At 45.4% G+C, this 27,101-nt stretch overlaps 8 protein-coding genes across 10 annotated transcripts in view; 4 read left to right on the top strand and 4 right to left on the bottom strand.

The window, feature by feature from the left end:
* LOC126561808 (regulator of MON1-CCZ1 complex) overlaps positions 1-27,101 on the bottom strand; it is a 250,519-nt gene that overhangs the window by 221,255 nt on the left and 2,163 nt on the right. The window contains exon 5 of the mRNA XM_050218135.1: positions 26,965-27,039. Within this exon, the coding sequence (XP_050074092.1) occupies positions 26,978-27,039 (62 nt within the window). The 3' untranslated portion in view covers positions 26,965-26,977. The remainder of the gene's footprint in view (positions 1-26,964; positions 27,040-27,101) is intronic.
* Positions 7,516-9,061, top strand: LOC126561195 (uncharacterized). The gene is made up of 5 exons (XM_050217142.1): positions 7,516-7,524; positions 7,584-7,701; positions 7,788-8,101; positions 8,532-8,649; positions 8,721-9,061. The coding sequence occupies exons 1-5, from the start codon at positions 7,520-7,522 to the stop codon at positions 9,042-9,044; spliced, it is 879 nt and encodes a 292-aa protein (XP_050073099.1). The 5' UTR covers positions 7,516-7,519; the 3' UTR covers positions 9,045-9,061.
* Positions 9,082-13,140, bottom strand: LOC126561435 (structure-specific endonuclease subunit SLX4). Its single transcript, XM_050217573.1, has 5 exons — positions 13,043-13,140; positions 11,277-12,907; positions 9,489-11,176; positions 9,267-9,419; positions 9,082-9,199 (listed from the first exon to the last, which is right to left on the bottom strand). The coding sequence occupies exons 1-5, from the start codon at positions 13,138-13,140 to the stop codon at positions 9,098-9,100; spliced, it is 3,672 nt and encodes a 1,223-aa protein (XP_050073530.1). The 3' UTR covers positions 9,082-9,097.
* On the bottom strand, positions 12,944-13,569 carry LOC126563388 (uncharacterized). The gene is made up of 2 exons (XM_050220025.1): positions 13,436-13,569; positions 12,944-13,326 (listed from the first exon to the last, which is right to left on the bottom strand). Exons 1-2 carry the CDS (start codon positions 13,558-13,560, stop codon positions 13,143-13,145), a joined length of 309 nt encoding a protein of 102 aa, XP_050075982.1. The 5' UTR covers positions 13,561-13,569; the 3' UTR covers positions 12,944-13,142.
* LOC126563077 (60S ribosomal protein L18) lies at positions 14,672-18,400 on the top strand. Of its 3 annotated transcripts, XM_050219688.1 has the most exons (7): positions 14,672-14,808; positions 14,896-14,989; positions 15,184-15,683; positions 15,751-16,188; positions 16,256-16,585; positions 17,561-17,647; positions 17,751-18,400. In XM_050219688.1, the coding sequence occupies exons 1-7, from the start codon at positions 14,686-14,688 to the stop codon at positions 18,228-18,230; spliced, it is 2,052 nt and encodes a 683-aa protein (XP_050075645.1). In that variant the 5' UTR covers positions 14,672-14,685; the 3' UTR covers positions 18,231-18,400. The 3 variants fall into 3 exon arrangements, with proteins under 3 accessions (XP_050075645.1, XP_050075644.1, XP_050075643.1); XM_050219687.1 differs by lacking the exons at positions 14,672-14,808; positions 14,896-14,989; positions 15,184-15,683; positions 15,751-16,188; positions 16,256-16,585 and adding an exon at positions 17,152-17,233; XM_050219686.1 differs by lacking the exons at positions 14,672-14,808; positions 14,896-14,989; positions 15,184-15,683; positions 15,751-16,188; positions 16,256-16,585 and adding an exon at positions 17,198-17,291.
* LOC126562170 (folliculin) lies at positions 18,924-20,725 on the bottom strand. The gene is made up of 4 exons (XM_050218603.1): positions 20,570-20,725; positions 19,330-20,499; positions 19,161-19,263; positions 18,924-19,086 (listed from the first exon to the last, which is right to left on the bottom strand). The coding sequence occupies exons 1-4, from the start codon at positions 20,610-20,612 to the stop codon at positions 18,969-18,971; spliced, it is 1,434 nt and encodes a 477-aa protein (XP_050074560.1). The 5' UTR covers positions 20,613-20,725; the 3' UTR covers positions 18,924-18,968.
* LOC126561410 (vacuolar protein sorting-associated protein 8 homolog) lies at positions 21,049-25,341 on the top strand. The gene is made up of 3 exons (XM_050217533.1): positions 21,049-21,211; positions 21,564-23,098; positions 23,160-25,341. The coding sequence occupies exons 1-3, from the start codon at positions 21,110-21,112 to the stop codon at positions 25,339-25,341; spliced, it is 3,819 nt and encodes a 1,272-aa protein (XP_050073490.1). The 5' UTR covers positions 21,049-21,109.
* On the top strand, positions 26,229-26,854 carry LOC126563225 (adenosine 5'-monophosphoramidase HINT3-like). The gene is made up of 3 exons (XM_050219854.1): positions 26,229-26,435; positions 26,546-26,739; positions 26,807-26,854. Exons 1-3 carry the CDS (start codon positions 26,231-26,233, stop codon positions 26,852-26,854), a joined length of 447 nt encoding a protein of 148 aa, XP_050075811.1. The 5' UTR covers positions 26,229-26,230.

Genomic DNA, 27,101 nt, shown 5'->3' with positions numbered 1-27,101 from the left:
ATGAGAATTTTCTCCATACAAATAAAAGGACATTGAAAGGAAACTCGTACAAACTTGGGAATGAATTCTGTGCCATCCATCATGGGCTCGGTTCGTTTGAAACGTTCCACCAACGTTATCAAATATTCATCTTTAGAGAATCCCCGGCATGAACGTTCGTCGAGATTATACACCGCTGACGTGCGGACGTTCTACCCTGCCGGATGCCACTACCAAGCATCTTCAAACTTTCCATTGGAACAGTGCGAAACATGCCTTAGGATGCTTACGCTACTGACGCGGGTGTACACCGTGCTGATGTGATGAAAACCCAATTTAAGGCAACTCCTTCTCGAAAACTGAACGCCGGTAATTTCACTTTTCGATAGGCTTTTGCTGAACCCGAACAAACGAAGCCCCGAAAAACAACCAACCTTAAAACAGGGACGAACATAGCTTCGTTTGTGCCGTTGGCAGAGCTCCATCTATTTGACACAGCGCCATCCAACTTCATCTCATGGCAATACGGTTACCAAAGCAACCGTACAAGATTATACAAGGGGAACACCACCAAGTACATCCGAGTTCTTGTCGAATTTCCCGAAGGGTGATTTAGCACATCTCCGGAAAATCAGGAGCCAGAAAGACGGTTATCGCAGACCAAGAAGGGCAAAACGGTTTTGTGAGGGTGTCCACAATTTTTCGGAGGTTAGGGAGTGCTTCATAACCGCATCGGCTGTGTGGAGTGTATCGATTCGGAGGGAGTCTTTTTCCGTTCGTTGTTGGTTCGAGTTCGAGTGAATTTCAACCGCGAACGAGGGAAGCTAAAATTGACAAAATGACTTTTCCGGCTTCATCCGGGGATGGCGAGACAGTTTCTATTGAGGTTTTCGTTTTCGGATTTTCCAATAAATCAAGTGAAGCATTTCTCTAGCGTTGGCAGTGATTAGAAGCGGCCATTTTATGTGCCTCTTAAGCGTCTGCTCCAGTATCCATCCATCATGTGATACCACGATAAATCACAGACGACAAGGCGAACGCTTCACGTCCCCGTTACGAGTCGATTCAAATTCATAAACACATACACATATTAATCCAAAAATGGAATCTAAGTATGGTGGCGTACATGGACGACGGTTCTGCCGTAGTTTACTTCCGGGAAAGTGTCGTGCAAATCGGCACCCCAAAATAGGCCTAGCACGCAGACGATCCATCTAGGCCAGAAATACGCGTACACTGTGTGCGTACACGCGTACACCCATCGAGGTTATTATTAACACTTGGACACCCCCAGGGGCCCACCGCGTGTGTCCACCGTGTGTCTCGCGTGTGTCCAAAATCAAAAACCACCTCCAACAGGTTCGGTGCAAACCACATCACAACATCGCTAAAAAACGTCCGCCGGAGGTGGTTAAGGTGAGGCCACTGGCAGGTTTCGTTCTCGGCCCGCTCGCCGGTTTCAATTTGGGTGCTGTGCTGCGTTTTTTTTTTCAAAACATTGAACGTGAAACGAATTAAAAATTCGTTCCAGCGTTCATTGCTGGAGAGTGAAATCATTGTCCATTTTTGCTTTATCACAAGCGCTTCAATCACAATTTGTTTATCCCACCCCATCAGAGCGGGGATGTGACACAATGAGTCGTAAAATCATAAAAAAAAAAAACACGAACACACCGAACGCATTCCATCAATTATTTCTGCCGCGTGTTTACGCCATTTATGACATTTTCATGACTTTCATCGGCGAACTCCCCCTTGCATTTAATGTATGCAGCGTGAAGGTTCCCAAGAGTCAATACAGGCAGAAGTTCTCTTTCGTACCAGGGGGATAATGAGCCGATTGACCTTGCACCTCTGCTGGCGGTGGAAAATCGCGGGTCAGTGGCGGCATCCTCCCGGGACCGGAAGCAAATCAATCGATCGTGTTTGTTCCCCATTGCTTCCATCACTCTTAAGTAAGCGATCGATTTCCTGCGGCTAATAGACCAGACCAGACGGCTCATATTTCATAAGCCTCATAAACTGAGCGCTTAAGGTCCAGACGCTAAACCGAACTAATGGAAGAATGGGTCGAAGTTTGCCGAAACTTGTTTTGTTGGTTTTGGTACAGCATTTTCTGCTCCTTAGGCATCCCGGCGGCGGTCGCCTCTCCGTATGTTTAGTGTACACGCGAAGAAGTGTTCTGAATTCCAGACCGCCAATTCCTTCACCGTCCAGTGGGCGAATGTATAAACAAACATTACTTCGAATGATTTCGAAAAGGTAACAACACTTCCATGGAGGGGGGCATTCCAAACCGCATGATTCAGTGTTCTAACTGCCGGAAACATTCCACTTCCTTATCCTTTTGCTGCCAGAAGCAAATTTCCCTGACAAATGCATCCACCGTCGGAGCATGGGTTTCATAAAATGTCCGTACATATTTTCCGCTATTTCATTCACTTTCCTACAACTCACTCTCACTTTCACTACACCCTGCCAAACGCTCCAAACCCAAAACTGATGATTCACAGATAATTTTGTGGGAGATTGTTTGTGGTCAGGTTTAGAATTCGCAACCATCTATTATTTACACGCACCGACCAACCATCGGGCAGGCAAAACACAGTGCATATGGATTATGCCGCACGAAAACAAAACTCTTCCCGGGGATTCAGGAAAAGTCAGTGGGAAATGCTGCTCCCCAAACGCACTCACTTCCACTCACAAACGCAATTGCAGGCCAAACGCCCGCGCGTGCCTATGCGCGTGGAAAACTTTACTGTTTTTCCGGACGAACGAACGAACCAGGGACACCGGAACTGCTGCAACGATACCGAAAGCACCGACCGCTCGAAGAGAACTGATGAGCACAGGTTGAACATGGCCAGTGCTCCAGCTCCCTAACTGGAGCTACGGTATATACACACAGTGTGGGACAAAGCATGCGCAACTCGAAGAACACACTCACGCCGGATGAATCTTCGTTCGTTATTTAATAAACATAACAAGTAGTTGAACTGTTATTAATTGTAAGAAGCATAAAAGAATGAACATGTTTATCAAGAAGGATGTTTGAAGGATGCCTGAAGGATGTAGATGTTTTAAATGAAATTAATTATATTTCATCACAATCAACACTTAATCTTGAAGGTCATAACAGTAAAATCCCTTAAGTATATATGTATGTGTATCTTTATTAATACGAATTATTCTTGTACAATTTCTTCCAATTTTGTTCAACACTGTACACCGGTTACAAGTTACGCGTGAGCTCCAGTATCTCCCCCGCTTTCTCAACTGCCACCCTGTCCAAAAGGACCACCACCACTCAAACTACAAACTCCGACGCTCACTCTCACGCTCGCTCCCGTCACTCGCTCGGCCGGCGAGAAGATCAAGGTTACGCTTACCCGATGCCGATAACGCATCCCGGGAGCGGTTTGTTTTCAATTTACCGCCTTTTTAACGCACCGCAGCCGACCGATGTTTGGGACGATGAAAATGCTGGAAAAATTACCCATTGTCGGCACACCGGTGTATGGTTCACATCAAAACAAGCAGAGAACGATCTGTACAATACACCTTCACACACAGCACGTGTCTTGTATGGGTTCGGGGAATACTTTGTTTGCCTTTCATGTTGCTAGAGTGCACAACAAAAAAAGGCCGAAAAGCGGACGCTTGGTGCCTCGTAACGCACCATCCCCGGTCGATGCATCTCGGGGGTCATTTATCTTTAGATCTACAACCTGAGCTCTAAATCGAGATAAACATTGTAAAGGCAGTGCAGTATCGATTTTTAACCGCTGCATAAGCCGATCAAATTGTCTCTTCCGGGGTAGCAATTGTATTGGTGTAGCTTGTCCTTTATTTGTATTCAATATGAATGAACACCAACACATCACTTCATTTCGCACACACCTACTTCACTCCAACTCCTGGACATCCCTTTTTCCGAGCGGTTTACCGAAGCGTTTTACAAATTCATTGTAGTACGCGCGCCCTCTGCACGCATCCGCATTGATGCTGCCGTCTCCTTTCGACGCACGTGACCGGCGCATCTTCATGCTCCACCATCTTCCATGCACATCCTCTGATGCGTCTGATTTTCTGTCCTGCGTCCTTCGGTATATTTCGCACAGCCCTAGCGCATGGGGTGCCAAAAATCTGTCACACACAATTGTTTATGGCTGCGGAACGTCGAGGGGCCCTCGAGTGAATGCTTGTGGTAAAAATGTAAAAAAGATAGCCTTTTGTTGTGTTTATTTTGTTGTGCAGCGACGACAGGTCAACGTTCGTAGCTGCAAAACCACGAAAGGCGCTAGTTGAACCGTTGCCAAAAGGTATAAAAATACGAAATATTCGATCCGTTTGACTGCATCGCTTCCCAGTGCAGTTGCATTTATGGTCCACCAACATGCTGGATTAGCATAACAAGTAAATACAAATAATTCGTTTTATTTTTCTCTCTCCCCTATTTCGATGCAACGTTGTGTATCGGGTTGATAGGAGAATGTGGAACCGAACTCGCACGATTGTCGCCAAATCAGCGTTTATTGCACTCGTGTTGCACCATATGCAACGGTATCATGTGCAACGGTTTCAATTTACTGTTCAATCAGTACAGTCTGTCTGTAGAATTTCATCGTTGGCCAATTCTTTTTGGATCGAGTGCTAGTTCCACCAAAATACAGGGGTTTTCGCCAAATTTACATCGCAATGATTCACTGTTGGTTTGAAATATCTCTAACAACAGCTATTTGGGCTATTATTAGTATGAAAATAATATCCCAAACAATCATTTTACTCTAAAATAAAGCAAAAATTGCCTACCCTGTAGTAAACGCTATAATTACTGTTAAAGCACACTTAAAATCACCCATTCATTCCATCGGAATGCTTATAACTTCTTTAGCAAGCACGACTATTCCCTCATTTACTTTCTATTGCTGTCGTTGACGCTCCGCTCGGTGACTGACACCTCAAGTGGGTTCATCAGATTCCAATATTCTTAACCAGCCCGCGATTAGCAACAATTACCGTGGCCTCTTGAGACTGACTGGCTACGATAAACGCAGAGTGACTTGTTCAGAGTGTGTTTTGATCCATAACAAGCATCATTTTCCAATCGGTTAAGTGGTGTTGCTATCAAAACCCCCCCATCCCAAACAAACCGCCCACATAGCTCTCCATTTCCGCCCCGCTAAATCTGCCAACGTTTGGCAAATGGTTCGGTGGTCACGTGCGACCATGACAACGTTCGACTGGTCCGATTGGCCATCAATCCCATGGGAAAGGTCGGTGCACGAATGCGAAACGTGCGTTCCGGCGTGGCGCGGATCCGATTGGCATGTGCGTGACGATCAACCGGAAAAGTGATCATTTGCGTTCGCGATGGATTCGTATTCCAGGAGGAGATAATTACAAGGGTGAGGCGTTTATTTACATAAACGATAAGAATTGTTGCTCTGAGCACTCTGAGGAGTGATGTAGCCAAAACAACGAGCCACACGGTTAAAGTACTAACATCAGCGATCCATTATTTTTCTTGTGTCCGTAAATTAATTGCCAAACTCTTACACACAACACATAGCAAAGCAATAAAATGTATTATAAAGAAGGAGCTATTTAAGCTACAATCGTAAACAGATGACCAGAATTGGCATCCCGCCCAGGCAATGGATCGTGAACGCTTCTCGATCTATTCTGCCATGTTTTTCAATTTCATAAAAATTATCGTTCGCTGTTGTTGACAGATATACGAGTGCGGATAACTTCCACCCACTGAACTGTGCTCGCAACTATCGCCCAGTTTAGCCCCCCAGTGATCCTCACAATGCTGGTGGACAGACGATCGACATTACTACGTCGGTGTAACCCCCACAGAATGTAATCAAACGCAAACCACAAACAATTGGGGTACCAAATTCAATGTTACCCTTTGGTGCGCGCACACACATGCACACGGTCAGGGTCATGAATTATCCAATTACTACACTCAAAGGGCACTGGGGAGGAGCTTAATGATACGTCTCTTCGAATTTCGATATCGAATGGCGTTATTTACATAATTCTAGTAAACAATTGTTGGGGAAGCTCTGTCATTGTTTGGTGGTAGGAACGTCGATCTTTGACATGACAGACCTGGTATCAAACCCCATCCGGACATCCTCAAGTAGTGGCGGATCAAGGTCTTTGGAGGTCAGGACAGACAGAATGGAGGGGACTCCTAACACGTACGATCCCCTTACTCCCGTATGCGGTTCCCCATTACGAGGCCCTTACTACGAAGCTACTGCTGCAAAGCTGCTAACGTGGGGTCCCTTTTACTAGACCTCTTGTACCAAGCAGTTGCCGAGTCCTTTGGCGATCACCTAGTCCGCCCACCATTAGATCTGCTACTGCTCAGAAGATATTCCAATTTTGCGTCACAAATCAAACATCGATCCCAACTACCACATCTTCTGTGGCATAAATTATAACCGTTGGTTCGGAAATTTTCCAATAATCATCCACATTCTCATCACAATACCTCAACTTACCCGTTCTTGCTACTTTGCACCATTTTTCCCTAACGCCAAACACACACAGCACACAAGAATAGATCCTGTTTGTTGCAGTTGCGGAAGGAACGAGAATTGCAAGCGTAATGGAACACGCAGAAAACTGTACTGAAACTGCGAGAGCGAATTGGCCGACTCTTGGTAGCCAATTCAAATATCGGGGTCACTATCAGTGAGTCAGTGCTACAATCGTGCACTGATGTTGTGGATGATGATACTACACACAGTACAGCAATGTGTCATTACTTCCGAACCCACGGACTGTTCATTGGCTGTGGAGAATTCGCAAACAGAACTGCACTTGCACTGTTCGGGAGTGTGTTGGAGTGCCATCAATAGTGAGACAGTTTGGTTTTTTTCTGTACTCTAGTGAGATAATAGCAAGTGTAGCGTCATTATCCATTGTGCATTGGCGAACATTAACTATCGCCTCGGTGTGTTGGCATTGTGTGTGTTGTCATTGGAGACATTTTTTCCTCAATATGTGATGCATTCGTAAAACATTCAGTGCTATGGAATTGGTTAAATCATTTTTTAATTGATTGCAATTGCAGTCGGAACGTTTACTGCATTTGGGTTTGTTTGCTGCTCTACAATTTTGAAATCGACTGATGCTGTAATTTTTTCTTTTGCTCGCTTTGTCCTACATGTTTTCATTCTGGGAGAATTCTATCATCAACCATACAAGTTATATTACAAATGAACTGTAAAATAAAGTATTCGTTGTTTTTGAGTTTTAGTTTTAGTTCAGAGAGTGCTCACAGTGATAATGATTAGATAATCTTAAGCATTATCGCAAGATATGAGTTTTCATAGGAAAAATAATTCATTCGTCTAATTTTCTGAATTTCCTTCGTATTATGATAAACATCATTGTAGCTATCAATCATAAACAAATCCTCAAGTTGGCTCCCCAGAATGTAGTATATAAAGAGTTGTACTCGCCTTAGAAATTTGTCAAACTTGCTAAGCACTAACAACGCATAGCAGCCAAGATGAGGTAGGTTACTAACATTGCTATTAGTATGTTGGTCAAACTAATCCACTAATTTCCCGTAGTTACACCGCCTTCCAAATTGAAGTTCTCGAGCGCCACAACCAGCTACGCGCAAAGCATTCTGCACCACCTCTACAGCTTAATACTGGAATGTGTCAATATGCTCAGCAATGGGCCAATGTAAGAAATTGCGGCAATACTAGCAATTCTGTCGAATCTTTTCAATAGATTATGAGCTCTCAAAATTCCAATTTTGCATTTGCTAGAATCTGGCAAGCAGGAATATGTTGCAGCATCGCAGCAACAACCAGTACGGAGAGAACCTCTACGCCTCGTATGGGAAGAGTAGTGTGTTGGCTACGGAACCGGTCGACTCGTGGTACAATGAAATCAAGAATTATACTTTCGGTGCTGCCAACCCGTCCAATTTCTCACAGGTTGGCCACTTCACCCAGCTGGTGTGGAAGAAATCGCGTTCGCTAGGTGTTGGAATAGCTGCACAGGGCAACAGAATCTACGTCGTGTGCAACTATGACCCTCCCGGCAACTACGGTGGTCAGTATCCTGCCAATGTGACTAGATCTTAAGTGATAAAAGATGCTCGATAAGCGTGAATGTCGTAATAAACGTCGTATTGGTTGTGATTCATTACTTCAGAAAATAAATCGTTGTCCCTGATTCACATTCCCTCGCTAGGCATCTATAAAGTGATGACAGTATTTCTGTTTGGTCTGTCACCACCACACACCTCTCAATCGACACAATGATAACGTTGATAATAAAAGCGGAAACGCTATCAAAAATTATATGGCTCACGGCTATGTTCTGTCTTTATGGTACCTATGCCCCTGGTGCATGGATATAAATGAGTTGTTTTGGAGCTAGGTCCGATATCAGTAGTAAAAACACTCGTAAGAGTAAACATATCAACAAAAATGGAGTAAGTAGAACCATTTCATTTCTCTTAAACATTGTTTTCTTAAACAATCGTATCAACAATTTCTGCACAGTTTCTCGCAGTTTCAGCTCGATGTGCTGCGATGCCACAACGAATTGCGAGCAAAGCATTCTGCCCAACCGTTGCAGCTTAAACAGGAGCTATGTGAATTTGCCCAGCAATGGGCAAACGTAAGTGACCGATAATTTTTATCCCCGGGCCCAAAGAAAAGATCGTCATTTGACCTGCGTACAATTCACAGAAACTGGCTGCCGAAAATAAACTGCAACATCGCTCCACGAACAAATACGGCGAGAACCTGTATGCTTGCTTCGGACGGCGCAACATAGAAGGACACGATGCTGTGGACTCTTGGTATGGGGAAATTAAAAATTATACCTTCGGTGCTCCAGACCCGGGAAACAATTTCCCTAACGTAGGACATTTTACCCAGGTCGTGTGGAAGGGTTCCCAGCACTTGGGAGTGGGTATGGCTGCCAGGGGTACGAGTGTGTTCGTTGTGTGCAATTACGATCCACCAGGAAACGTGTACGGTCGATACGCGGACCATGTGTCATCAAAGTGAAGTGGTTAAGGTGAAAAACGAATTCAAAATCGGATGACTTGCCATCGTATAGTTTATTTGTTGCCGTCCTTTGTCTTCCCTTTTGCCGAACGATCTCCGCTGGACGATGAAGTCCTGAATGTGATGCAGTGTTTGTCGAGAAAAGCAATCAGATCCTATATTTAATAAAGCGACTTTGTTAGGAAAGTTAACGTAACTCATGTATCCGTTAGTAACGCTTACATTTGTTTCGTAGCGCATACCAGCCTCCTTCAGCATCGCGTATATGTCATCCAGATTAATCGGTTCGTAGCGAAGTATTTGCCGCTGTAAAGATTCGCTTTCCGACACTAAATTGAAGAAAGAAATGTGTAGCGGAACAGCACACCAAGCCATCTGAAGATATTAAAATGGTTCATCATTAATTAGAGCTAGAGTGATTAATTCAATTAATTCATTGTATACCTTTTTCCGTGGTTTCGAGGGAAGAAAATACTCTGTGACTGTAACATCCAACTTGAAGGCGCATCTACGAGGCATTTTTAATACAATCGAAGTGCAAGCTGTTGAAATCTGGTTTTTTTGCTGATTCGAACCCTCCTCCTCAGGAAAAGTGTGCTCTTTTCTTGCTATTGGTAAGTTTTTGTCCTGCCTCTCAACCAACATTACATATGGATGCATTGCATCAAATAAATAGTTCAGAACCCGGATAGCTTTGCTTCGCTGTAAAGACTTCAATCCGTACTTGAACAGTTCACGTTCAATTTCCGGCGTAGACATGTCTTCATATGCAGGAGGCATCTGGTTCACATTCGATGTGCTGATTATATATTCGGTTGGTGCCATATTTACTGTAGCCGTTTTTAGCTCGTTAAATTTATCTCCAAAATTATTGCAATTTAGTGGTTTTGAGACGTCCTTTTCATTCAAAGTCGAGAACGAATGTAGCTTGCTTTCTGAGACGGTGCGTTTCAACGCCGTGCGATTCCTTGGCGAATCAAACTGTATACTGGATTTGACTCTACTCAAAACTTTGCCACCAGCTACAACATTATCGATCACAGGACTTTGAGATGCTATCATTTCAGCAGCGATTGCATGATCGTCGAAGTTGGGCTCGTCATAATTGTTTAGATATTTAGTTAATTCATCAGATATTTCAGGTACGTTGTGTCTGCTGGCTGATGCATCCCAATGAGACTCCGCATTCCTTCTTTCGTGCTGCTTCTCATCTATTGCTTCTATCCCAATAGATCCATGGGATATTGAGTAATTACAGTCTATTGGAACATTCTCTTGAGACAAAGTAACAGTTTTACCAATTGGCTGAGAGATGAATTTTCCATTTTCCCGCTTATTTAAACAATTTTCAACCCTCGGTTTCGGTTTTAATGGAGGTAAGTTGAACTCTTTCACTAGGTGGTCTAAATACGCAAACGTACTATCTACAACAATCCGTTCATCATCAGCATCCTTTGATGAGATGACTTCAATTTCCGGTTCTACTTCTGCAAAGGACAGACATTGAGGAGATAATGGCAAATCATTAAAATTGTCTATGCTTTGCCTGATAGGTTCCTCAACCTGATATCTTATCGTCATATCAGGATCCTCTTTTGATATTTCTTCGTCAGCTGATCCTGCTTCAAGCGTCGGAACTCTCGATGATTCACCACGGATAGAATAATTCACCTCATCGTCAGAAATGTACAGTACATCATCCTCCTGCGTATCATTCAGTTGACTACCTTGTGTTGCAGTCGGAAGATTTTCCTCCATTTCTTCGAGATTCGATTCTGGTTTATCGATAACTGGAGCATCTTTTATCAAATCAACCGTTTCCACCGCACTTGCCATTCCTTCCATAGCTTCACTCAGCCGTGCTTTTATGGCAAGTCGATGGAATGAAAGTTCCTTTTCAGCAGGGAACCGTGGTTCCATCATGCCATATGAAATGTTGTCTTTTTCCACTGTATTACCAGTCTCTTCTTCAACTGGAATGTTTAGACAATCACCATCATTTTTTTCAAGTGTATTGCACTTCCCGCTGTCTTCCTCCTCCTCTACATCCCTGGAAACTTTGTCAGTCGTTACAATGTCACCGTTTGATGAAGTCGTTCTCGTTAGTACTTGCGATGCTGCAGAAATCTTCTCTAGACAGTGAATAAATATTCAAAAAAGGTTTAATTTTATTATTAACAAACGAAGCAAAACAGCAGTCTAACAAACGAAGCATTCTTCAAGCGCTATTACCTTCTTCACTGGAATAAACTTCAAAACTGACCATGGGATTCGGGTCCGAGTCGTCGAAGATGTTTTCGGAGCTCTGATGAAAATCGGTCTGCTGGCATTGAGACATTTCGAACGCAGTAACAAACTTATCTTCGTCTTCCTCGGTATTGTCGTCATGAACGACTGTTTCTATCTGTTCTTTGGCGATTTCTTCTTCAGCAGCAAATCGATCAGTATCGCATGACGGTGGACTATTGTTTTCCATGACCTGGTTAAACTTGGTGCACTGTTTGTTTACATCATTTTCGGTGCCTTCGGGAGATTTTTTCTTTAGGAAATGTGCGTTTTCATTTGGCTTAGTGCAGGAAGATTCATTTGAAGAATTAATTATTACCACTTCTTCTGAGTGTGCAGTTTCATCATCATTTTCCCCAACATTTGTCTGATCAGTCTTTTCAGCAGAGGTATCACCAATTAATTGCTCTTCAATTGGATCAATGTCTCCCGCATTGTTTACTGCTTCCGAATCATTAAACAAATCAGGAGACTGTGTTCGAGCGCCATTATCTTCCATAGATCTGGCATCATTTTCTCGGTCCGGCGTACTCTCACGACCAGGAATTTTACTCCAATCCTTCAACATGCATCCCACCGGAGCTGGATTTACTTCCAATAGCTCTGGCACATAAAACTTTTCCATCAATTGCTCACTCGGCAGCTCAGTTTGTGCGATCCAGAACAGATTGTTTAAGTGAGATTGGATGCTTTCCCGCTGTTTGGATGTACTTTCTTCTTCATTCCTTTCAATCATTTCTAAAGGGAACAGCTTCTTTGCTTGACTATCGATGAAAGTGGACAATTCTTCTCTGCTTCTTGGTACTAGATTTGTAGCTCGTTTATACTTAATCTTTTTCACATTCTTAGCTGAAGCACTACCAAAGATGACGTTCAAATCGTAATCAGTGTAACTGTTCTTACACCGAAATCCAAACTGTTCCAACGTTGTACGAATGCTTACTATCCGACGCTCTTCCGATGAACCGGAGCAACTTGCTATTGCACAGTCTGTACCAAGCGTTTCTCCACTAGTCGTTGGAAGTTCGTTAACTTCCTGATCGGCCAGCGATCGTGACATAGCTAGCGCGATTTGTAGCTGCTCCGGATCGATCTGTTCAGAAGCGCTATGTACCTTAAGCAGCTCGTGCAGTACCTCATGGTCGTTCTTGTACTTTTTAAACACTTTCCGAATATCGCTCTGATGCTTGGGCCGCTTTTGAGCTTTCGTAGTAGTTTTCTTAGCGACTCGTTGCACTTTAGTTGGCCTCGACTGGGAACCTTTTCCTGACTTGGACTCCTCAAAATCATCATCACGTGCTCCCTCTGTTTGATTTGGTTGTGACTGCAAAAAGTTGCTTATCAACGCGTTACCATCGCAGGCTTTCTTTCGAATTTTGGGGAGCTTTGGACCATCGGTCGGACTCGCTTTGGGTGCCTTTTGTGTTCTTCGTCGCGAGCTTTCTTCTTTGACCGTTTCATTATCCTCCCCAGAATCGTCGGAGTGTATCATTATAAACGTCTGCTCCTCGGTAGAAGCATTTTCTACCCCTCCAGTAAAGAATTTGGAGGTTTTACCACACACCGTACTATTCGTGCTGAAATGAAGCAAAAGAGAACAGAGAAAACAACCATTAAGCTTCCGTGGTAACGTACGCTTTATTGACTAGCTACAAACTACTTATACAAATAGGATCATCTGCTACCCGGAAATCCCTAGTATAGAGTATTACCAAACATTCGCTTCGGCCGGGACTACGCCCATTGGTGGAGCGCCAGCATCGATCGGTTTGGCAAGCCTTAGCTTTGCGAACTTCAATCGTTTGCTCATCTCTACTTCTTTGCCTGCTCCTCTTTTTCGTCTTCGAGAAGCTTTCGTATGGTATCGCCTCGCTTCGGAGCGAGTAAACTGAATCGCATCAAATTTCTTCGATCAACTTCCTCTTCCGTTTTCTCGTAGAAATCTCTCCTCATCCGCTGCTTGAGCTCGTCGCCACCGATGTAACTCACGACGGTGCTGCAAGTGGAACAGAAAACAAAATATCACATAAACCGCAATGCTGCTTGTGGTGAGGTTTTTATAGCTTGTTTGAGCTTAGAATCAGTAGGATCATGTTTCTACTTACTAGTACGTAGCAAAGACCGCGGTGCCGGCCGCTATCACAAGCCAAGCAAACTGGTTTCGTGTTTTGTGTATCACGGTACCCTTTGTACGTCGCGGTTTCCATCCACTCGTATCGACACCACCCATTCCACCTAACCCACCTAATTCCACCTAACGCAAAAGCACGTCCTTCCGGTGTATAAACTAGTAGAAACTTACGAAAATAGTCTAACAAATATAATAGATACAAACGCTTGCGAAACACATTTCCAGCACTTTGGCGGATTTTTCTACCCACATTCACGCAACAAATGCACCGTGTGGTTTTGACGTTTGACAGCCGATTGAAAACAAACGACTTTTTTTCTGCTACGAGCTGTGTTTATAGTTGAGATAGGTTGAGTTGAGTATGTTGATAAACACATTCCGCGGCAGAATAAGCGGATATCAAGCGTAGATAAAATAAAACGTGTACATTTTATATGAAAAGTGCAACGTACACTAAGTATTTAAAGAAACATAGGCCTTTTTTACTCTGCTTTGTGCCAGGAATAAAGCTTATTGTTAGTGAATTAGTGAATAGAAAGTGCTCCTCAATCGAGACAGGTTGTTATTAGCAAGAAAAAAAGGCTATCAAACTACAAACACCCCAAAAAAGATCAAAACCCCTGCAAGGTAAATTGTTAAAGTCTTATTCAAATACCCAAGTCATGAGGGAAATCTTACTTTCACTTCCATTTCCTCCAGCGAAGCACAGCGAACACCACACTGGCAACATTACCGTGGTCGGGTTAATCAATTGATCCGTTTCGTTTGTTTGCAGCTTTGCAAGCGCATACGTTGCATATGTATGGCACCGGCTCTGAACCAGCATCAATCAACGCTATCCCCACCACAGCCATCGTCGTCGCTGCTGCTACCGCCGTCGTTGCTTGTTTCTATCGATGATTTTATCGGTTTAAATTGAAATCGTACCGTTCGCGTTTGAGACGATGACGACGATCTGGCAGAGCTTCTTGCGCAGTGGTGCGGCAACAACGTTAGCGTTACGTCGCCGTCCTAGTCGTTGTCCCCCTGTCCGGTGGACAGGGCCTTATCTTCGCAGTCGGAAGTGATTTGTGTTGCCGCGGGAAGTACAACGCCTTAGCACACTGCCCTTTGTAGTGTGGTTACATGTGATGCCAGGTTCAATTGGCGCTTAAGTGGCATCGACAAACAGTGTAACGGTTCCTCCCGCTCCCATTCGTCCTACTACTACGCACTCAGGCACCAATGGAAGCGGGTGATCAACATTACATAGCCACGCTCGACGTTGGCACAACGACCATTCGGTGTTTCATATACGCGGCAAAAACAAACGGAGAACCGGTAACAGTCGGCACCGCCTATGACCACGTAAGATTATTTGTCCCAAGATTACAATGTCTTTTAGATAGGGACCAGAAGTTTTTTTTATTAAAGGTACCTTTTTAAAAATTTCAGGTCGATTTGATTTATCCAGCTCCGGGATGGGTTGAAATAAACCCGGAAAAACTATGGACCAGTGTGTTGCAGACGATCCGTAAAGCAACTGAAGGTCAGTAGAAGTCATTATTAATTACATACAAAAAAGCGCTCACGTTAACGTTACTTATCTAATCGCTAAAAAATCGGCCTATGTGTTGTTCATTGGATGGCTTAACGTCACAAAAACGCTAATGACGTTAACTTAATCTGAGCTAAAGCATTAAAATTAAAACCAGCTTTTTTGCCGCCACTTTCTCTTAACAGATGCGAACTTGTCGATCGATCAGCTCACCTGTTTGGCCATTTCGACGCAAAGAAATAGTTTTACCTGCTGGAATCGTAGCACGGGCCAGGTGTACCACAATTTCATCACCTGGAAGGATTTGCGGGCCGATCAGCTGGTAAAGGACTGGAACAGCAGCTTCACGCTACGTTTGCTCAAGTTTGGCGCGAGCTTTTTGCATTTCTTCACCCGAAGCAAACGATTTCTGGCGGGCAGTGTGATCAAGCTGATGAACCCACAGGTGACACTACGCTTGTCATGGGTATTACAAAACAATCCAGCGCTTAAAGAGGACCTCAAAATCGGGAATGTCCTGTACGGAACGATTGATTCTTGGTTGCTGTACCGTCTGCGCCAGGGAACCGATCTGACCCATCTGGTGGAGCATATAAGCGATGTGACCAACTGCACATCGACAGGATTTTATGACCCTTTCGGACAAGAGTGGGCTGGTTGGGCATTGAATTTATTTTCCATTAAGGTGCGTTTCTTACAACATTTATCCTTAAATTATTACAATACTAACGGGTGATTTCTTTCTTCTGCAGCCTGAGTTACTGCCTAAGGTGGTAGACAATTCGTACGACTTTGGCCACGTGCACGAAACACTCCTGGGAGCGAAAATCAAAATAGCCGCATCGGTAAGCGACCAGTCAGCATCCCTCTGGGGCAACTGTTGCTTTGAGCGTGGTGACGTAAAGGTCACGATGGGAACCGGTTCCTTTCTAAACGTTAACACAGGAACAAAGTGCCTTGCCTCGGTGCACGGACTGTATCCGTTGATAGGTTACAAGCTGCAAAGTGGAAGTGGTGCGAATGTGGACATTAACTACCTCATGGAGGGTTCGTCCAACGATGCGGGTTCGATCATAGAATGGGCGCGCAATGTTGGTTTGTTTGAGGATCCGGCCGAAAGTGCCACAATGGCGATGTCCGTGTCTAACTCGGACGGTGTCCTATTCATCCCGGCGTTCAGTGGACTTGGTGTTAGTATATATCGTATAAGCAACTCAAACTGTTAGCAAAAAAAACTTTTTTTTCTTCCTTCTTTAGCCACCAATTCAAGACGATACGGCGGGAAGTGGATTCATCGGGATTAAACCCTCTACCCGCAAAGAGCATATGGTTCGTGCCCTCCTGGAAAGCCTCGCTTTCCGTGTGGCCCTGCTGTATGACTGTGCGCTCAAAGAGACAGGCTTCTCTTTCACCAGCATCAAGGTCGATGGAGGTGTGTCGAAAAATGATTTCATCTGCCAAACACTAGCCGATTTAACGGGCATTCAGGTAGAACGTGGTGAAGTGACGGACTCCACCGCAATGGGCGCAATGTTTATGGCTGGATTAAACTGTGGCATCTGGAACACGAAGCGACAGCTGAACGATGTGAGAAAGGTGGAGAAAAAGTTCGCTCCAGATGTAACGCAGAGGGCAAAGCGGCAAAAACAGATGCGTGCTTGGGAGCGGGCAGTGGATCGGTTTAAGAAATGGTACATATTGGAGGATATTAAAAACCTAGACTGATTATGTGATATTTTTTTATATAGAGGCATGGTATAGAACAATAAAATGGACGATTGCAGGGCTGCAATCACTTTGGCTTAAATGATGTGTTTAACTTAAAAAACTCTCTTCGCTTATTTTAGCATCTATACTTAACGTAATTGTGCATAGGATTTTAGGGAAGTTCCACTTGTCTCCAGCTGAACAAACATACAACAGATAATACCGTCCAGATTCTGTTTCTTGATGAGCTTTTTTTCCAAAATGCACTTTTTTTGTTGATCATTTTAAATGTCAGTAAACAATATATTATGCAAATTTTATTTTCTGTTTCTAAATTAGAATTGGAAAAGGATTTTTTTAAATTTTTTGTTTCAAAATTGCTTTACCCAGTGAAAAGTGTCTTACAATTCGTCATAAACGATGCCCGGTGAAAATACGCTTTCAAACACATGACAGCTGTCAGGCCTCACACGTTGTGCGCTTCTCTGTTGGCAGCTCTGGTTCTTTCTTTTTCCGGTCTTGAACATGGTAAGGAGTTGTTCTGCTGTTGAACCGTGATAAATAGCTATTTGTACCTCACAAAATGGTAAATAAAAGGTGCAACATTGACCAGCAAACGAAGCAAAGCTTAGCACAACCGAAGCATAATTGTTACGTGTCGTTTTCATTGAAAAAGATGCGGAATTAAGTCTCGATTGTGAGACGTCGTGATGTTCGGCTTGCTGCATGCCTTGTTGTCTGTCAAAGTTGGCCCACCAACGCACCATTCCGAAGACCGGCCGATCCGGACCTATTTTCTGTGATCGTAGTTTGAGTGGCGTTAATAATGGATTCTTTCTTGTTTGTTTCGCATAGGGTATCGACCTCAATCATAAGTGGGACCGTAAGGTCCGTCGTACGAAGCCGAAATCGTTGGACGTGTACCTTGCGCTATTGGTGAAGGTGAGTTGTCAGTCCCGGCGGCGTGTTGTTTGCAGCGCAACTTCCTGTGCGTCATGATAGCCAAACTAACCGTGTGTGTGTTCTGTGTTGTTTCACATTTCAGCTGTACCGCTTCCTGTACCGCCGCACGCACAAGAAGTTCAACAAGATCGTGATGCGTCGTCTGTTCATGAGCAGAACGAACCAGCCTCCCATGTCCCTTCACCGTGTTGCACAGTTGATGAGACTGCGCGGCAAGGACGAGAAAACGATCGCCGTTGTGATCGGCACCGTCACTAACGATGTCCGCATGCTGGATGTGCCGAAGCTGAACGTATGTGCACTGCGCGTAACGCAAAAGGCCCGCCAACGTATCCTGAAGAACGGTGGCAAGATCTACACGTTCGATCAGCTCGCCCTTCTCTCGCCGACCGGTAGGAACACCGTCCTGATGCAGGGCAAGCGTACCGCCCGGGAGGTATTCAAGCACTTCGGACGCGCTCCGGGTGTGCCGCACTCCAACACCCGCCCGTACGTGCAGTCGAAGGGCCGCAAGTTCGAGAAGGCTCGTGGTCGTCGTAGCAGCTGCGGTTTCAAGAACTAAGCCCCGTTCCAGGGTTTAGCGGTTTGGATTGCACTTCTTCAGAACAACAGCAACAGCATCAACATACACGGGAAAGCAACCGGAAGAAGTGCAGAGCAGTTTGTGCTCTTTTTGGTGTAATAAGTAGGCGTTGGGTGAAGAAAAATACAAGGAAGGAAGATCTATTCCAACATGAAAGTACAGTGCGTCGTTGTGTGCGTGTGTGTGTGTGTGTGTGTGTGTGTGTGTGTGTGTGTGTGTGTGGATCTGTGCAGAGGGTCGAAATCGTCCAGGAAAGAAAAACGCCGCAGTATGTTTTGTGCGTGATTGTGCAGATGTGCGAATTTGGAAGGTTTTGTGAAAAGAGTTTGTTTATGCGAAGCCTCAACATTGTTATTGCTTCAGCTTTTGTACGGCTTTTCTTGCTTATCCAAGAAGTCTTGTTTGACTACTCCATAACAGTTAATTTTCGGTTGCTGGTGAGGTCAAATCTGGTCGAATACCAATGATATATTCACGAATCAATCATAGTAATTTCCCGACATGTGCGGATAATGGAGACCGGAGAAATTCGCGTATCTCGAGTTTTTTATCTCAAGAATTAAATCTTCATAACAAACTCTAAATACTGTCAAATTTTCAGATCCGCATAAGTTGGATAATGACTGCTTTATTAACTCCAAAGATACATCAGCTAGGCTGATTGGAAGGCACACATCACTACAACAGAAATATACACTGCGCACCGTGTAAAGAGCCTCACAGATGGTTATACCAATAATTGATCAGAACTTGGTCCTGCGGCTGAACGCCCATAATCTTTTTTATTTTGGCCACATCCTGGTTGGAGCTCACCTTACGAATGCATACCACTTTGCTGCAAAGAGATATAAAATGCATAGATTGAATGTTCTCTCTTTAATTGGGCACTTCCATGCTTTCAGTTCTAACTTTTTCCACTCTTCCACTAATACTCGTAAATGTTTATCCAGTGCATGATCGTTAAATAGCTCTTCATCGATCGCCTTGATGATCTTCTGCAATAGGCTGGGTACTGGGGGCGAACAGAGATCAATCATTACTTATCGTCCACAACACTAGAGCCAACCATGTTACTCACATTTGCTTGGCAATTCACCCTCCCATGCGCACACTGCAACCGTGTCCTTGTCCTGATCATCAACCAGATCCACTCGCATAATACTGCTGGACGAGTGCGGTGCTATCGCTTCCTGCTTGAGGTTGATAATTCGAAACTCGTTCGCCGATGTGTACGTTTCTGCGTGAGCCCGGGCCAACTTGTGCAATGCATCGGGCAAGAACTTTTTCAAATTAGCCACCAAACAGTATCCCTTCACCGGGGTACCGCGGATAACTATCTGTATCCCCGTCAACGCACAGTAGCATACGGACAAAAAGTTTGATTTTAAAATGCTTCGAAACATCCGCAGAGAGTATTTTGCCCGCGTTAGTTCGTCCACCTGGTCGAACGTTTTATCACCGCTGGCGAGCCCAAGACGGCGCATCTGGTAGCCTTCCTTATCCGATTGCACAAGAGCGAAACCCTCCTCTGTTTCCTTCCCCAGCCAAACCGGCGTCGAAGGACAACCGAGTGTGATACTTTCGGTAAGGTAGCGAGCGCCAGCCCAAAGTATAAAGGAAAAGTGTGCATGAACGTACGCGTAGATTGATTCCTTTCCGGTCAGCTCAATGAGCGACCTGTTCGCGGTAATGTTCGTCGCATTGCTGGTAGACCCGTTTCCGTAGCATTTGTTCATTCGTTGCGCCCTGTCGCGTCCCTGCCGTCGAAGATCGTCCTCGTGCACTAAACGGGCGTGCTCTTGCAACTCTCGCGAGATCTTCCCCATACAGTCCGAGAGAAAGGGCTGCGTGTTAAGCAGAAACATTTTATCCTTCATCAGAATCACGATCGAGAAACGTTTCTGGAAACCTCTGGCTTCTGAGTCAATCAGATGAAATGCATGGCTGAGCACGTGTCCATGCTTGGCATCGCCAAAAAACACGAACCCTCCTTCCAACGGTGTCGAGCTCACCTCCGAGCTAAGACTACGGAAGGCGGCCGTCTTAACCAGCGGTACCGTTTCCCCGAGCACCGGTATTTGGCTACTAACAAAGTTGGCATTGCTCTCCGGATCGCGACTAACGAGCCCAATATTTTTGCCAATCGAGTTGCATGCTGCACACCCTTTCCGGTCGATATCGAAGCTTATGTCCAGCTGCTGTATGTTTGTTTCTCGCAGCGTTTGTGTACAAAAAATAGCACCCGGTCCTAAAAAAAAAACGGGATGATATGGTCGTAGTTGGGATTGATAAACTGGTACGTTCGGTGGATTGCTTACCGTGAACTTCACAGAAATGACACAGTGCGATTATTGCATTCATCTGGCTGTTTGCTTAACAGCAAGATCGGAGTGCACAAATTTCGAGTTTTAAAACATTTCCACACTTCACGTACTGCGTATCAGCTGGGCGAAAAATTGGAAACATAACCAATGTCAACGCGCCAAGCGAAATAGAGCAACCAAGTTCGCGATTTGAAAAGCTAGTATAAGCGATTGTTACGTCGATTGAATGCTACACGTTCGTTCGGTTGGAGCATCAGTTTTCGCATTTAAAAATCTCTTTTGAGTGGCTACAAAACGCTAAATTTGCATCAATTGAGCTTCTATTTGCGCCACGGATTGTAAACAAAAACAATATCTACACATCTTGGCCCACCCGTCAACACCTCCTATGACAACAGATGTGTCAAATGAAATACTGAGCTAAAAAAGGTGATAAAAAAATATTTTTCCACTACACCGTATACTGAATGTGTTCCAAGATGCAGTATTGAGAAAAGTGCGTCGGTGAATGGATTGCATTTAACCCAGCGCAGCATGAACACCCTGAAGGCACCGTCGCTGCACTCGCTGCTGGATTCGGATCATGGATCGAACGACAGCTTGCTGGCGGAATCGCTCCAGCTCGACATCGAAGAGGTAAATAGCGTGCGTGCTTGTGTGTGTCCGTGCGTGTGTTGGAATTAGAGGTTGCGAAAATAGCAAAGAGGTGGAATCTGCTTCCGGACGGTCTTCAGTTCCACTTTTTCCGGACGGTTCCAATGGATCTGACGATTCCAACGGTTCCGGACGGTTTCGATGATTCCAACGACTCTGACCGGATAGAACAGTCGATTCCATTTCCTTGGAATCGGAACGTGCCGGATCGAAACTGTGAGTGCGTTCCAGAGAGCCCACCACTGATTGGAATACAACCGTCGATGATGATTAGCTAGGACAGACACCCACCTCCAAAAACTGTACTTACGCCCACAAACTTTCGTTTTTCCAGCTGGATGATGAAGAGTACGCCATTCCGGCCATTGACACGCTGCCAACATTGGAAAGCGTACTGAGCGAAATCGACAGCGATCTAGACAGTGTTTCGGCGCTCGGTGTGCGACACACGAACGGCAACGAAACTGGAACCCAAACGTCCCTCGCGGACGATGATCTAATCCGGGGCGGAACCACTCCAACCCCTTCGCTGGAGGAACAGATGAAACTTGAGTCAATTCTGCGGCATGTCGTGCTGCACGGTGTAACGGCACAGCTGACCTCGGCCGTCGATCGTGTAGATGCTGGGCTGGCTACTTCATGTGCCGTTTCGATGATGATCGCCGTCGGTACGTCGCACGGTCACATACTGGCGTTTGATTGTACGCAAACGCTCAAATGGTGCTGCCAGGAGGGAACTGCACAGGGAGCCGTCTCGGCGATGGCTTTCAATGAGGACAGTACCCGACTGTTGGCAGGATTCGCTCGCGGCACGATTCTCATGATTGACACACAAACGGGGGACGTTATAAGGACGCTGAATGAAGTCATCACACCGAATACGGGTGTGCTGCATCTGAAATGGACAAACAGACCGGCGTTAGCGTTGTGTTCCGATTCGGGTGGTTCTGTGTGGAGTTTGAATTTTACCCGTCGGCTCGGCATTCGGGGCTGCGATTCGCGGTGTCTGTTTAGTGGCGCACGCGGGGAAGTGTGTACCGTGGAGCCGTTACTGATCGGCGACGAAGATCATCCACTGAAAACGTACACCATCGTGGCACTGGCAACGCTGAGCAAGTTCTTCGTCGTGTTGATACGGCCACGATTGAAAGTGATCAAGTTTCATCCGATGGCAGGATATCCCGACTGTTTGCCACTGCTTGCCTGGCAGATGGTACTGATACAAGCAGCCGATTCAACGAGAAGCATCGATCCGGTACTGGCTGCAGCGCGTGGAAGCGATCTGTTCTTCCATCAAATTATCTACAACAGTGGACGCATCTCGCTGCTCTTCCTGCGACACATACAGCTGTCGTACAATTTGCTGGCCATTCACTGGCTGGGGCCGAAGTCGATCGCCTGCCTGGATACGAAGGAAATTCTTCATCTTTCGGACGTGCGGACGACCCGTGAGCTGGAAGTGATTGATCTTTCGAACGTTGGACTCATGTACAATTCGGCACAGTTTAAGGGACTGGCCACGGGTGGCAATGTGTCGCCAGCGCTGGCCCTAGCAGGTGCGGCCGCTTGCTACAGCACAGTGGTTTCACAGGGCAATCAGCTGTACTTGCTAGGAGGCAAAAGTCTGCACGGAATAAGTGCCCGTGCCTGGAGCGATCGCATATCCTATCTTACCTCGATGCAACGGTGGGATGAAGCGATCGAGCTAGCGATCGAAGGATATAGAGCGGCGGCCGGTCGCCATCGGAGGCTTGTATCATCGAAGGAACGAATTTTGCGCATGTATGAAGAATATTTGAGCGTTACCAAGAAAACGCCAGAACTGTGCCTGGAAGCAATAGTGGCGTGTTTGATCGAAATTCAGGAAAAGTAAGTTTTCTGCAGGCTTGTACGTAATTGTATATATCTAAACTGATTAATTTCATTTCAGACAACTGCTCTGGGAAGAATTGTACGATAGACTTCCTTCCACGGATCGTTACCTGCAGATCATAGCGAAGCACATAGAATCCGATCATCTCGATAGCGTTGCACCGAGTGTAGCGCAAGTCATGTGTGACTACTTCTGGAAGAAGGGCGAAACAGCTCGGTTGGAAAACTTGATCCTTAAGCTCAACTGGCAATGTCTCGATCTTCACCAAGTGCTCACAATTTGTCGCAAAGAACGACTCTACCGAGCACAGATGTATTTGAACACGAAAGCGCTCGGCGATTATACCATTTCACTGACCGATCTTATACCGGAGATAGAGCTAGCGACGGACGATCTACATCTCGGCAACTGTATCCTGGTGTACATTTCGAGCTGTCTCGCAGGCCGTGGCTATCCAAGCGGAGAGATTGCTCCGGAAACCGTTCCCACCGTGAAACACGAAGTGTTACGCTGTCTGACCGTGATCCACTCGAAGAACGCCCCAGAAAATGAGCTTTCCTACCCTTATTTGCGTAAACTGCTTCAGTTCGACACACGCGAAACACTGAACGTCATATCACTCGCCTTCCAGGAGAAGGAATTTAACGGCGAACTTGGACTGTCGCAGCGTCAGCGTATCATAAACATTTTGCTGGAAATTTTAACACCGGACCACGCCACCTGGTCACAGATTGGAGCGCTGCTAAACTTTATTGCCCAGCAAATTGCCTCCCGCGAGCTGCCGGAAAATGAGCTGCTGTTGGAGAAGGTTGTCACGTACCTAACGGCCCCGACGGATGTTCCACTGTCCCGGCGGGAACACTTTGAGCGTGAACAAACGTGGCTCGAGCTGCTGTGCTCGAACTGTCTCGATCACATACCGACGGAACGGTTGCTTGAAATTGCGCGCCAAAACCGGTGCTATCACGTGGCCGAACATTTGCTGGAGCGATTGGGCAAATATGAGGAAATTTTCGATTGCTATCTGCTAGACGAGTTCCGACGCATGCAACTGTTTTCGTACATTGCACAGCACGCAACTGATACGCGGCGTCAGATCTATCCGCTGGTGGTAAAGAACCTGTACGAAATAGTGGACCTTAACTGTGAGCAAGCGGTTCGTGTGCTTGTCGATAGCTTCATGCGCTATCTGAGCCATTTCTTGCAGTTGCTTGAGCAAGCAGGTGTTCCGGAGCGATTGTTTCGATTTCTAGAAACTTTACTCAAGCAATCGGTACAGCTAGAAACGACGGATCTGGAGCGATATCTGGAACTGCTGTGTCAGTACCGTCCGGAGGAGGTAATCGATTTTCTCAAATCGAACGATTCATACCGATTGGATAATGCCGTCCGAACGATCAAGCGCTTTGAGCTGAGCGGTCCCTTGATCTACCTCTACGAGAAGCAGGGCGACTATCAATCCGCTTATAACGTGGCCGTCGAAACACTCAAGGAAGCGCCAGAAAGCTCGGCGGAAATGTGTGCACTACAGGTCAGCGCACTCTGTACCCGTGCCTCGTCCGTGCTGACGGAGTGCGACCGGGAACAGCTGTGGTTTTCGCTGCTACATATCGTACTTGCCCGCAACGATCTCACCTCGATCACGAAAAACGTTCTTCATTCGGCGAGCGAATTCGTCGACCTGTCGAAGCTGGTGCAGTTGGTGCTAACGTCCGGCACCAGCACGGGTAACTTTGGCGATATTAAACATCTGCTGATCGGGATGCTGTCAAATTCGGCGTACGAAACGCTTCTGCTGCAAACGACGTCACGCATATTGGGTCAGGATTTGCACGCTATGTTGGCCCGCGAACACAGAATCGCGATGCGCGGGCTGGCAGTGAAGTCGATCAAATGTATCGTGTGTCGTTCACGGCTTTACAACACCGAACGGCAACCGGTGGTCGTGATGGGTGACTGTGGCCATGCTATGCATCAGCAGTGTGCGGCCAACTTTTGTACCGTGCCGGTTGACTCACCTTCGGAGGCTCGTGTAGAAGGAGCCGGAGGGGAAACGACGAAAAGCGATTCAACGTCCAAAATGAAGCGACTCAAATGTCCACGCTGCGATGCGGTGGTAGAGGAAGAATGTTCCATCCGAACGCCGGAATGCTACGCGCAGAGTGTTTCTTACGCCGATTCGGGCACTGACAAAGGTCCGAGTACGCTGAAGCTGAGCGCTCCTCCACGAGTGGGTTGAGTGGTCGGATTGCTGACGGTTTTTAGTGGCCATTTTAGATTTCCCCTAGCTATTCGTCGGTTGGAACCTTGGATCGTTCTCTGCTCTGCACGATACAGTCGGTTTGCTAGTATAATTCCTACCAAAACTACTACTATTACTACCTTACTATTACACCAGCCTACTTGCGTCTACTGTTAGTTAAACTGTTTAGTCAATATAGTGTAAAGGAAGGAAGCTATTATTTATGTTGCATTTGTTGGAACGAGCTGGTTTAGCATTGAAGTTATACTACCTTTCTCAGGTAGCGAACGTCCAGTCGACAACAAAACACAAAACCTATGTCAAGTGATAAGAAAGATGTAATAATTCGACAACGGAAAAGAGAAATAAAGCGTGTACCACACATCCTGCGGAATGTTTTCATGTCGATCGGATTTCTTTGTTTTATTTGTTAATATTGTAGAATTTTGGAATATACTTTTAATTCAATTTTCATTTCATACCCCTATTTTCTATAACATTAGTTTTGGTTATTGAAACGAAACGGTTAATCTGCATTAACTGTTTCGCCAGAACCACCAACCCGCCGTTAACCAAATGGACGAATGGCGTAGTGGATGCTTCCATCAGAACGGCCAGGATATCGGACCAGGTAGGTCAGGTGGCTCTGAACTTTGAATGCGAGGCAACTTCTCTAGCAGATGAGATAATAAGTGGCTCCTATCTTAATACCCTCGTCACAAACCCGTTCCAGAGCAATCGGAATGCTCCGAATATTCAAATAATTTCCAATCACCAATTGCTACCGTTCAGCACAACCCTGTGCACAATGAATTTGATATGACAGTCTTGAAAACAACAACAAAAGTCGTGAATAGAACAACAACCATCCTCCAACAAACATCCCATGGCTTCCGCGCAAAATACGCTACACGATTGCGTTTTCTGCAAAATTGCCACTGGAAATGATCCGGCAACCGATATCGTGTTCCGCAATGAGCGTATGTGCATCTTTAAGGACATCAGGCCGGCCTCGGACTTTCATTATCTGGCCATACCGAACCATCATGTGGTGAATGTAAACTCACTTACCGCCGCTGATAAGCCGCTGCGTACGTAACCCGGCGGTAACGTTGGCTAGCTGCTCGAATAGATAACTCACTCACATCGGTTCAAGCTCGAATAGATAAAAGAATGCGATATGTGTTTTTTTTTTTTTCAGTTGAAGAATTGAAGCGAGAACTTGTTAACTACATGAGAAGCAAAGACATTGATCCGTCAGAAGCATCGTTCGGGTTCCACATTCCACCGTTTACGAGCGTGAAGCATTTGCATCTGCATGCGATTGCGCCCGTTAGCAAGATGGGTTTTATTTCGCGGATGATTTTTCGTCCCAACACCATGTGGTTCAAAACGGTGAGACCTCCTGGAAGGATTCCGTTGAAGGATAGAACAAAAACTAATACGAGGTATATTATTTCAGGATGAGACTATTATGCAGAGCATTTGCAACGAACGCACAACCCAGTGATATGGCTCTTTTATACTACATGCAACACGTTAAATATTATTACGAATAAATATCCTTTTTTTATTGGCTTTGACTAACGCTAACTCTGGCTTGGGCATTTACTAGCACACGTGCGGATTAACTCTATAAGCATTGGTTTGCGATTAAACTTTGATAATATTGTACATACTCTCCACATTGTTCATCTAAAAAGAAAGGAGAGGAATGGAAAAAAACTACCTTAAAACACACACTTGTAAAAAAAAAA

The sequence above is a fragment of the Anopheles maculipalpis genome, chromosome 3RL, assembly GCF_943734695.1.
Source record: "Anopheles maculipalpis chromosome 3RL, idAnoMacuDA_375_x, whole genome shotgun sequence".
Taxonomy (NCBI): domain Eukaryota; kingdom Metazoa; phylum Arthropoda; class Insecta; order Diptera; family Culicidae; genus Anopheles; species Anopheles maculipalpis.
Note: the sequence above shows the minus strand (reverse complement) of the source record. Positions and strands in the feature narration are given on the sequence as shown.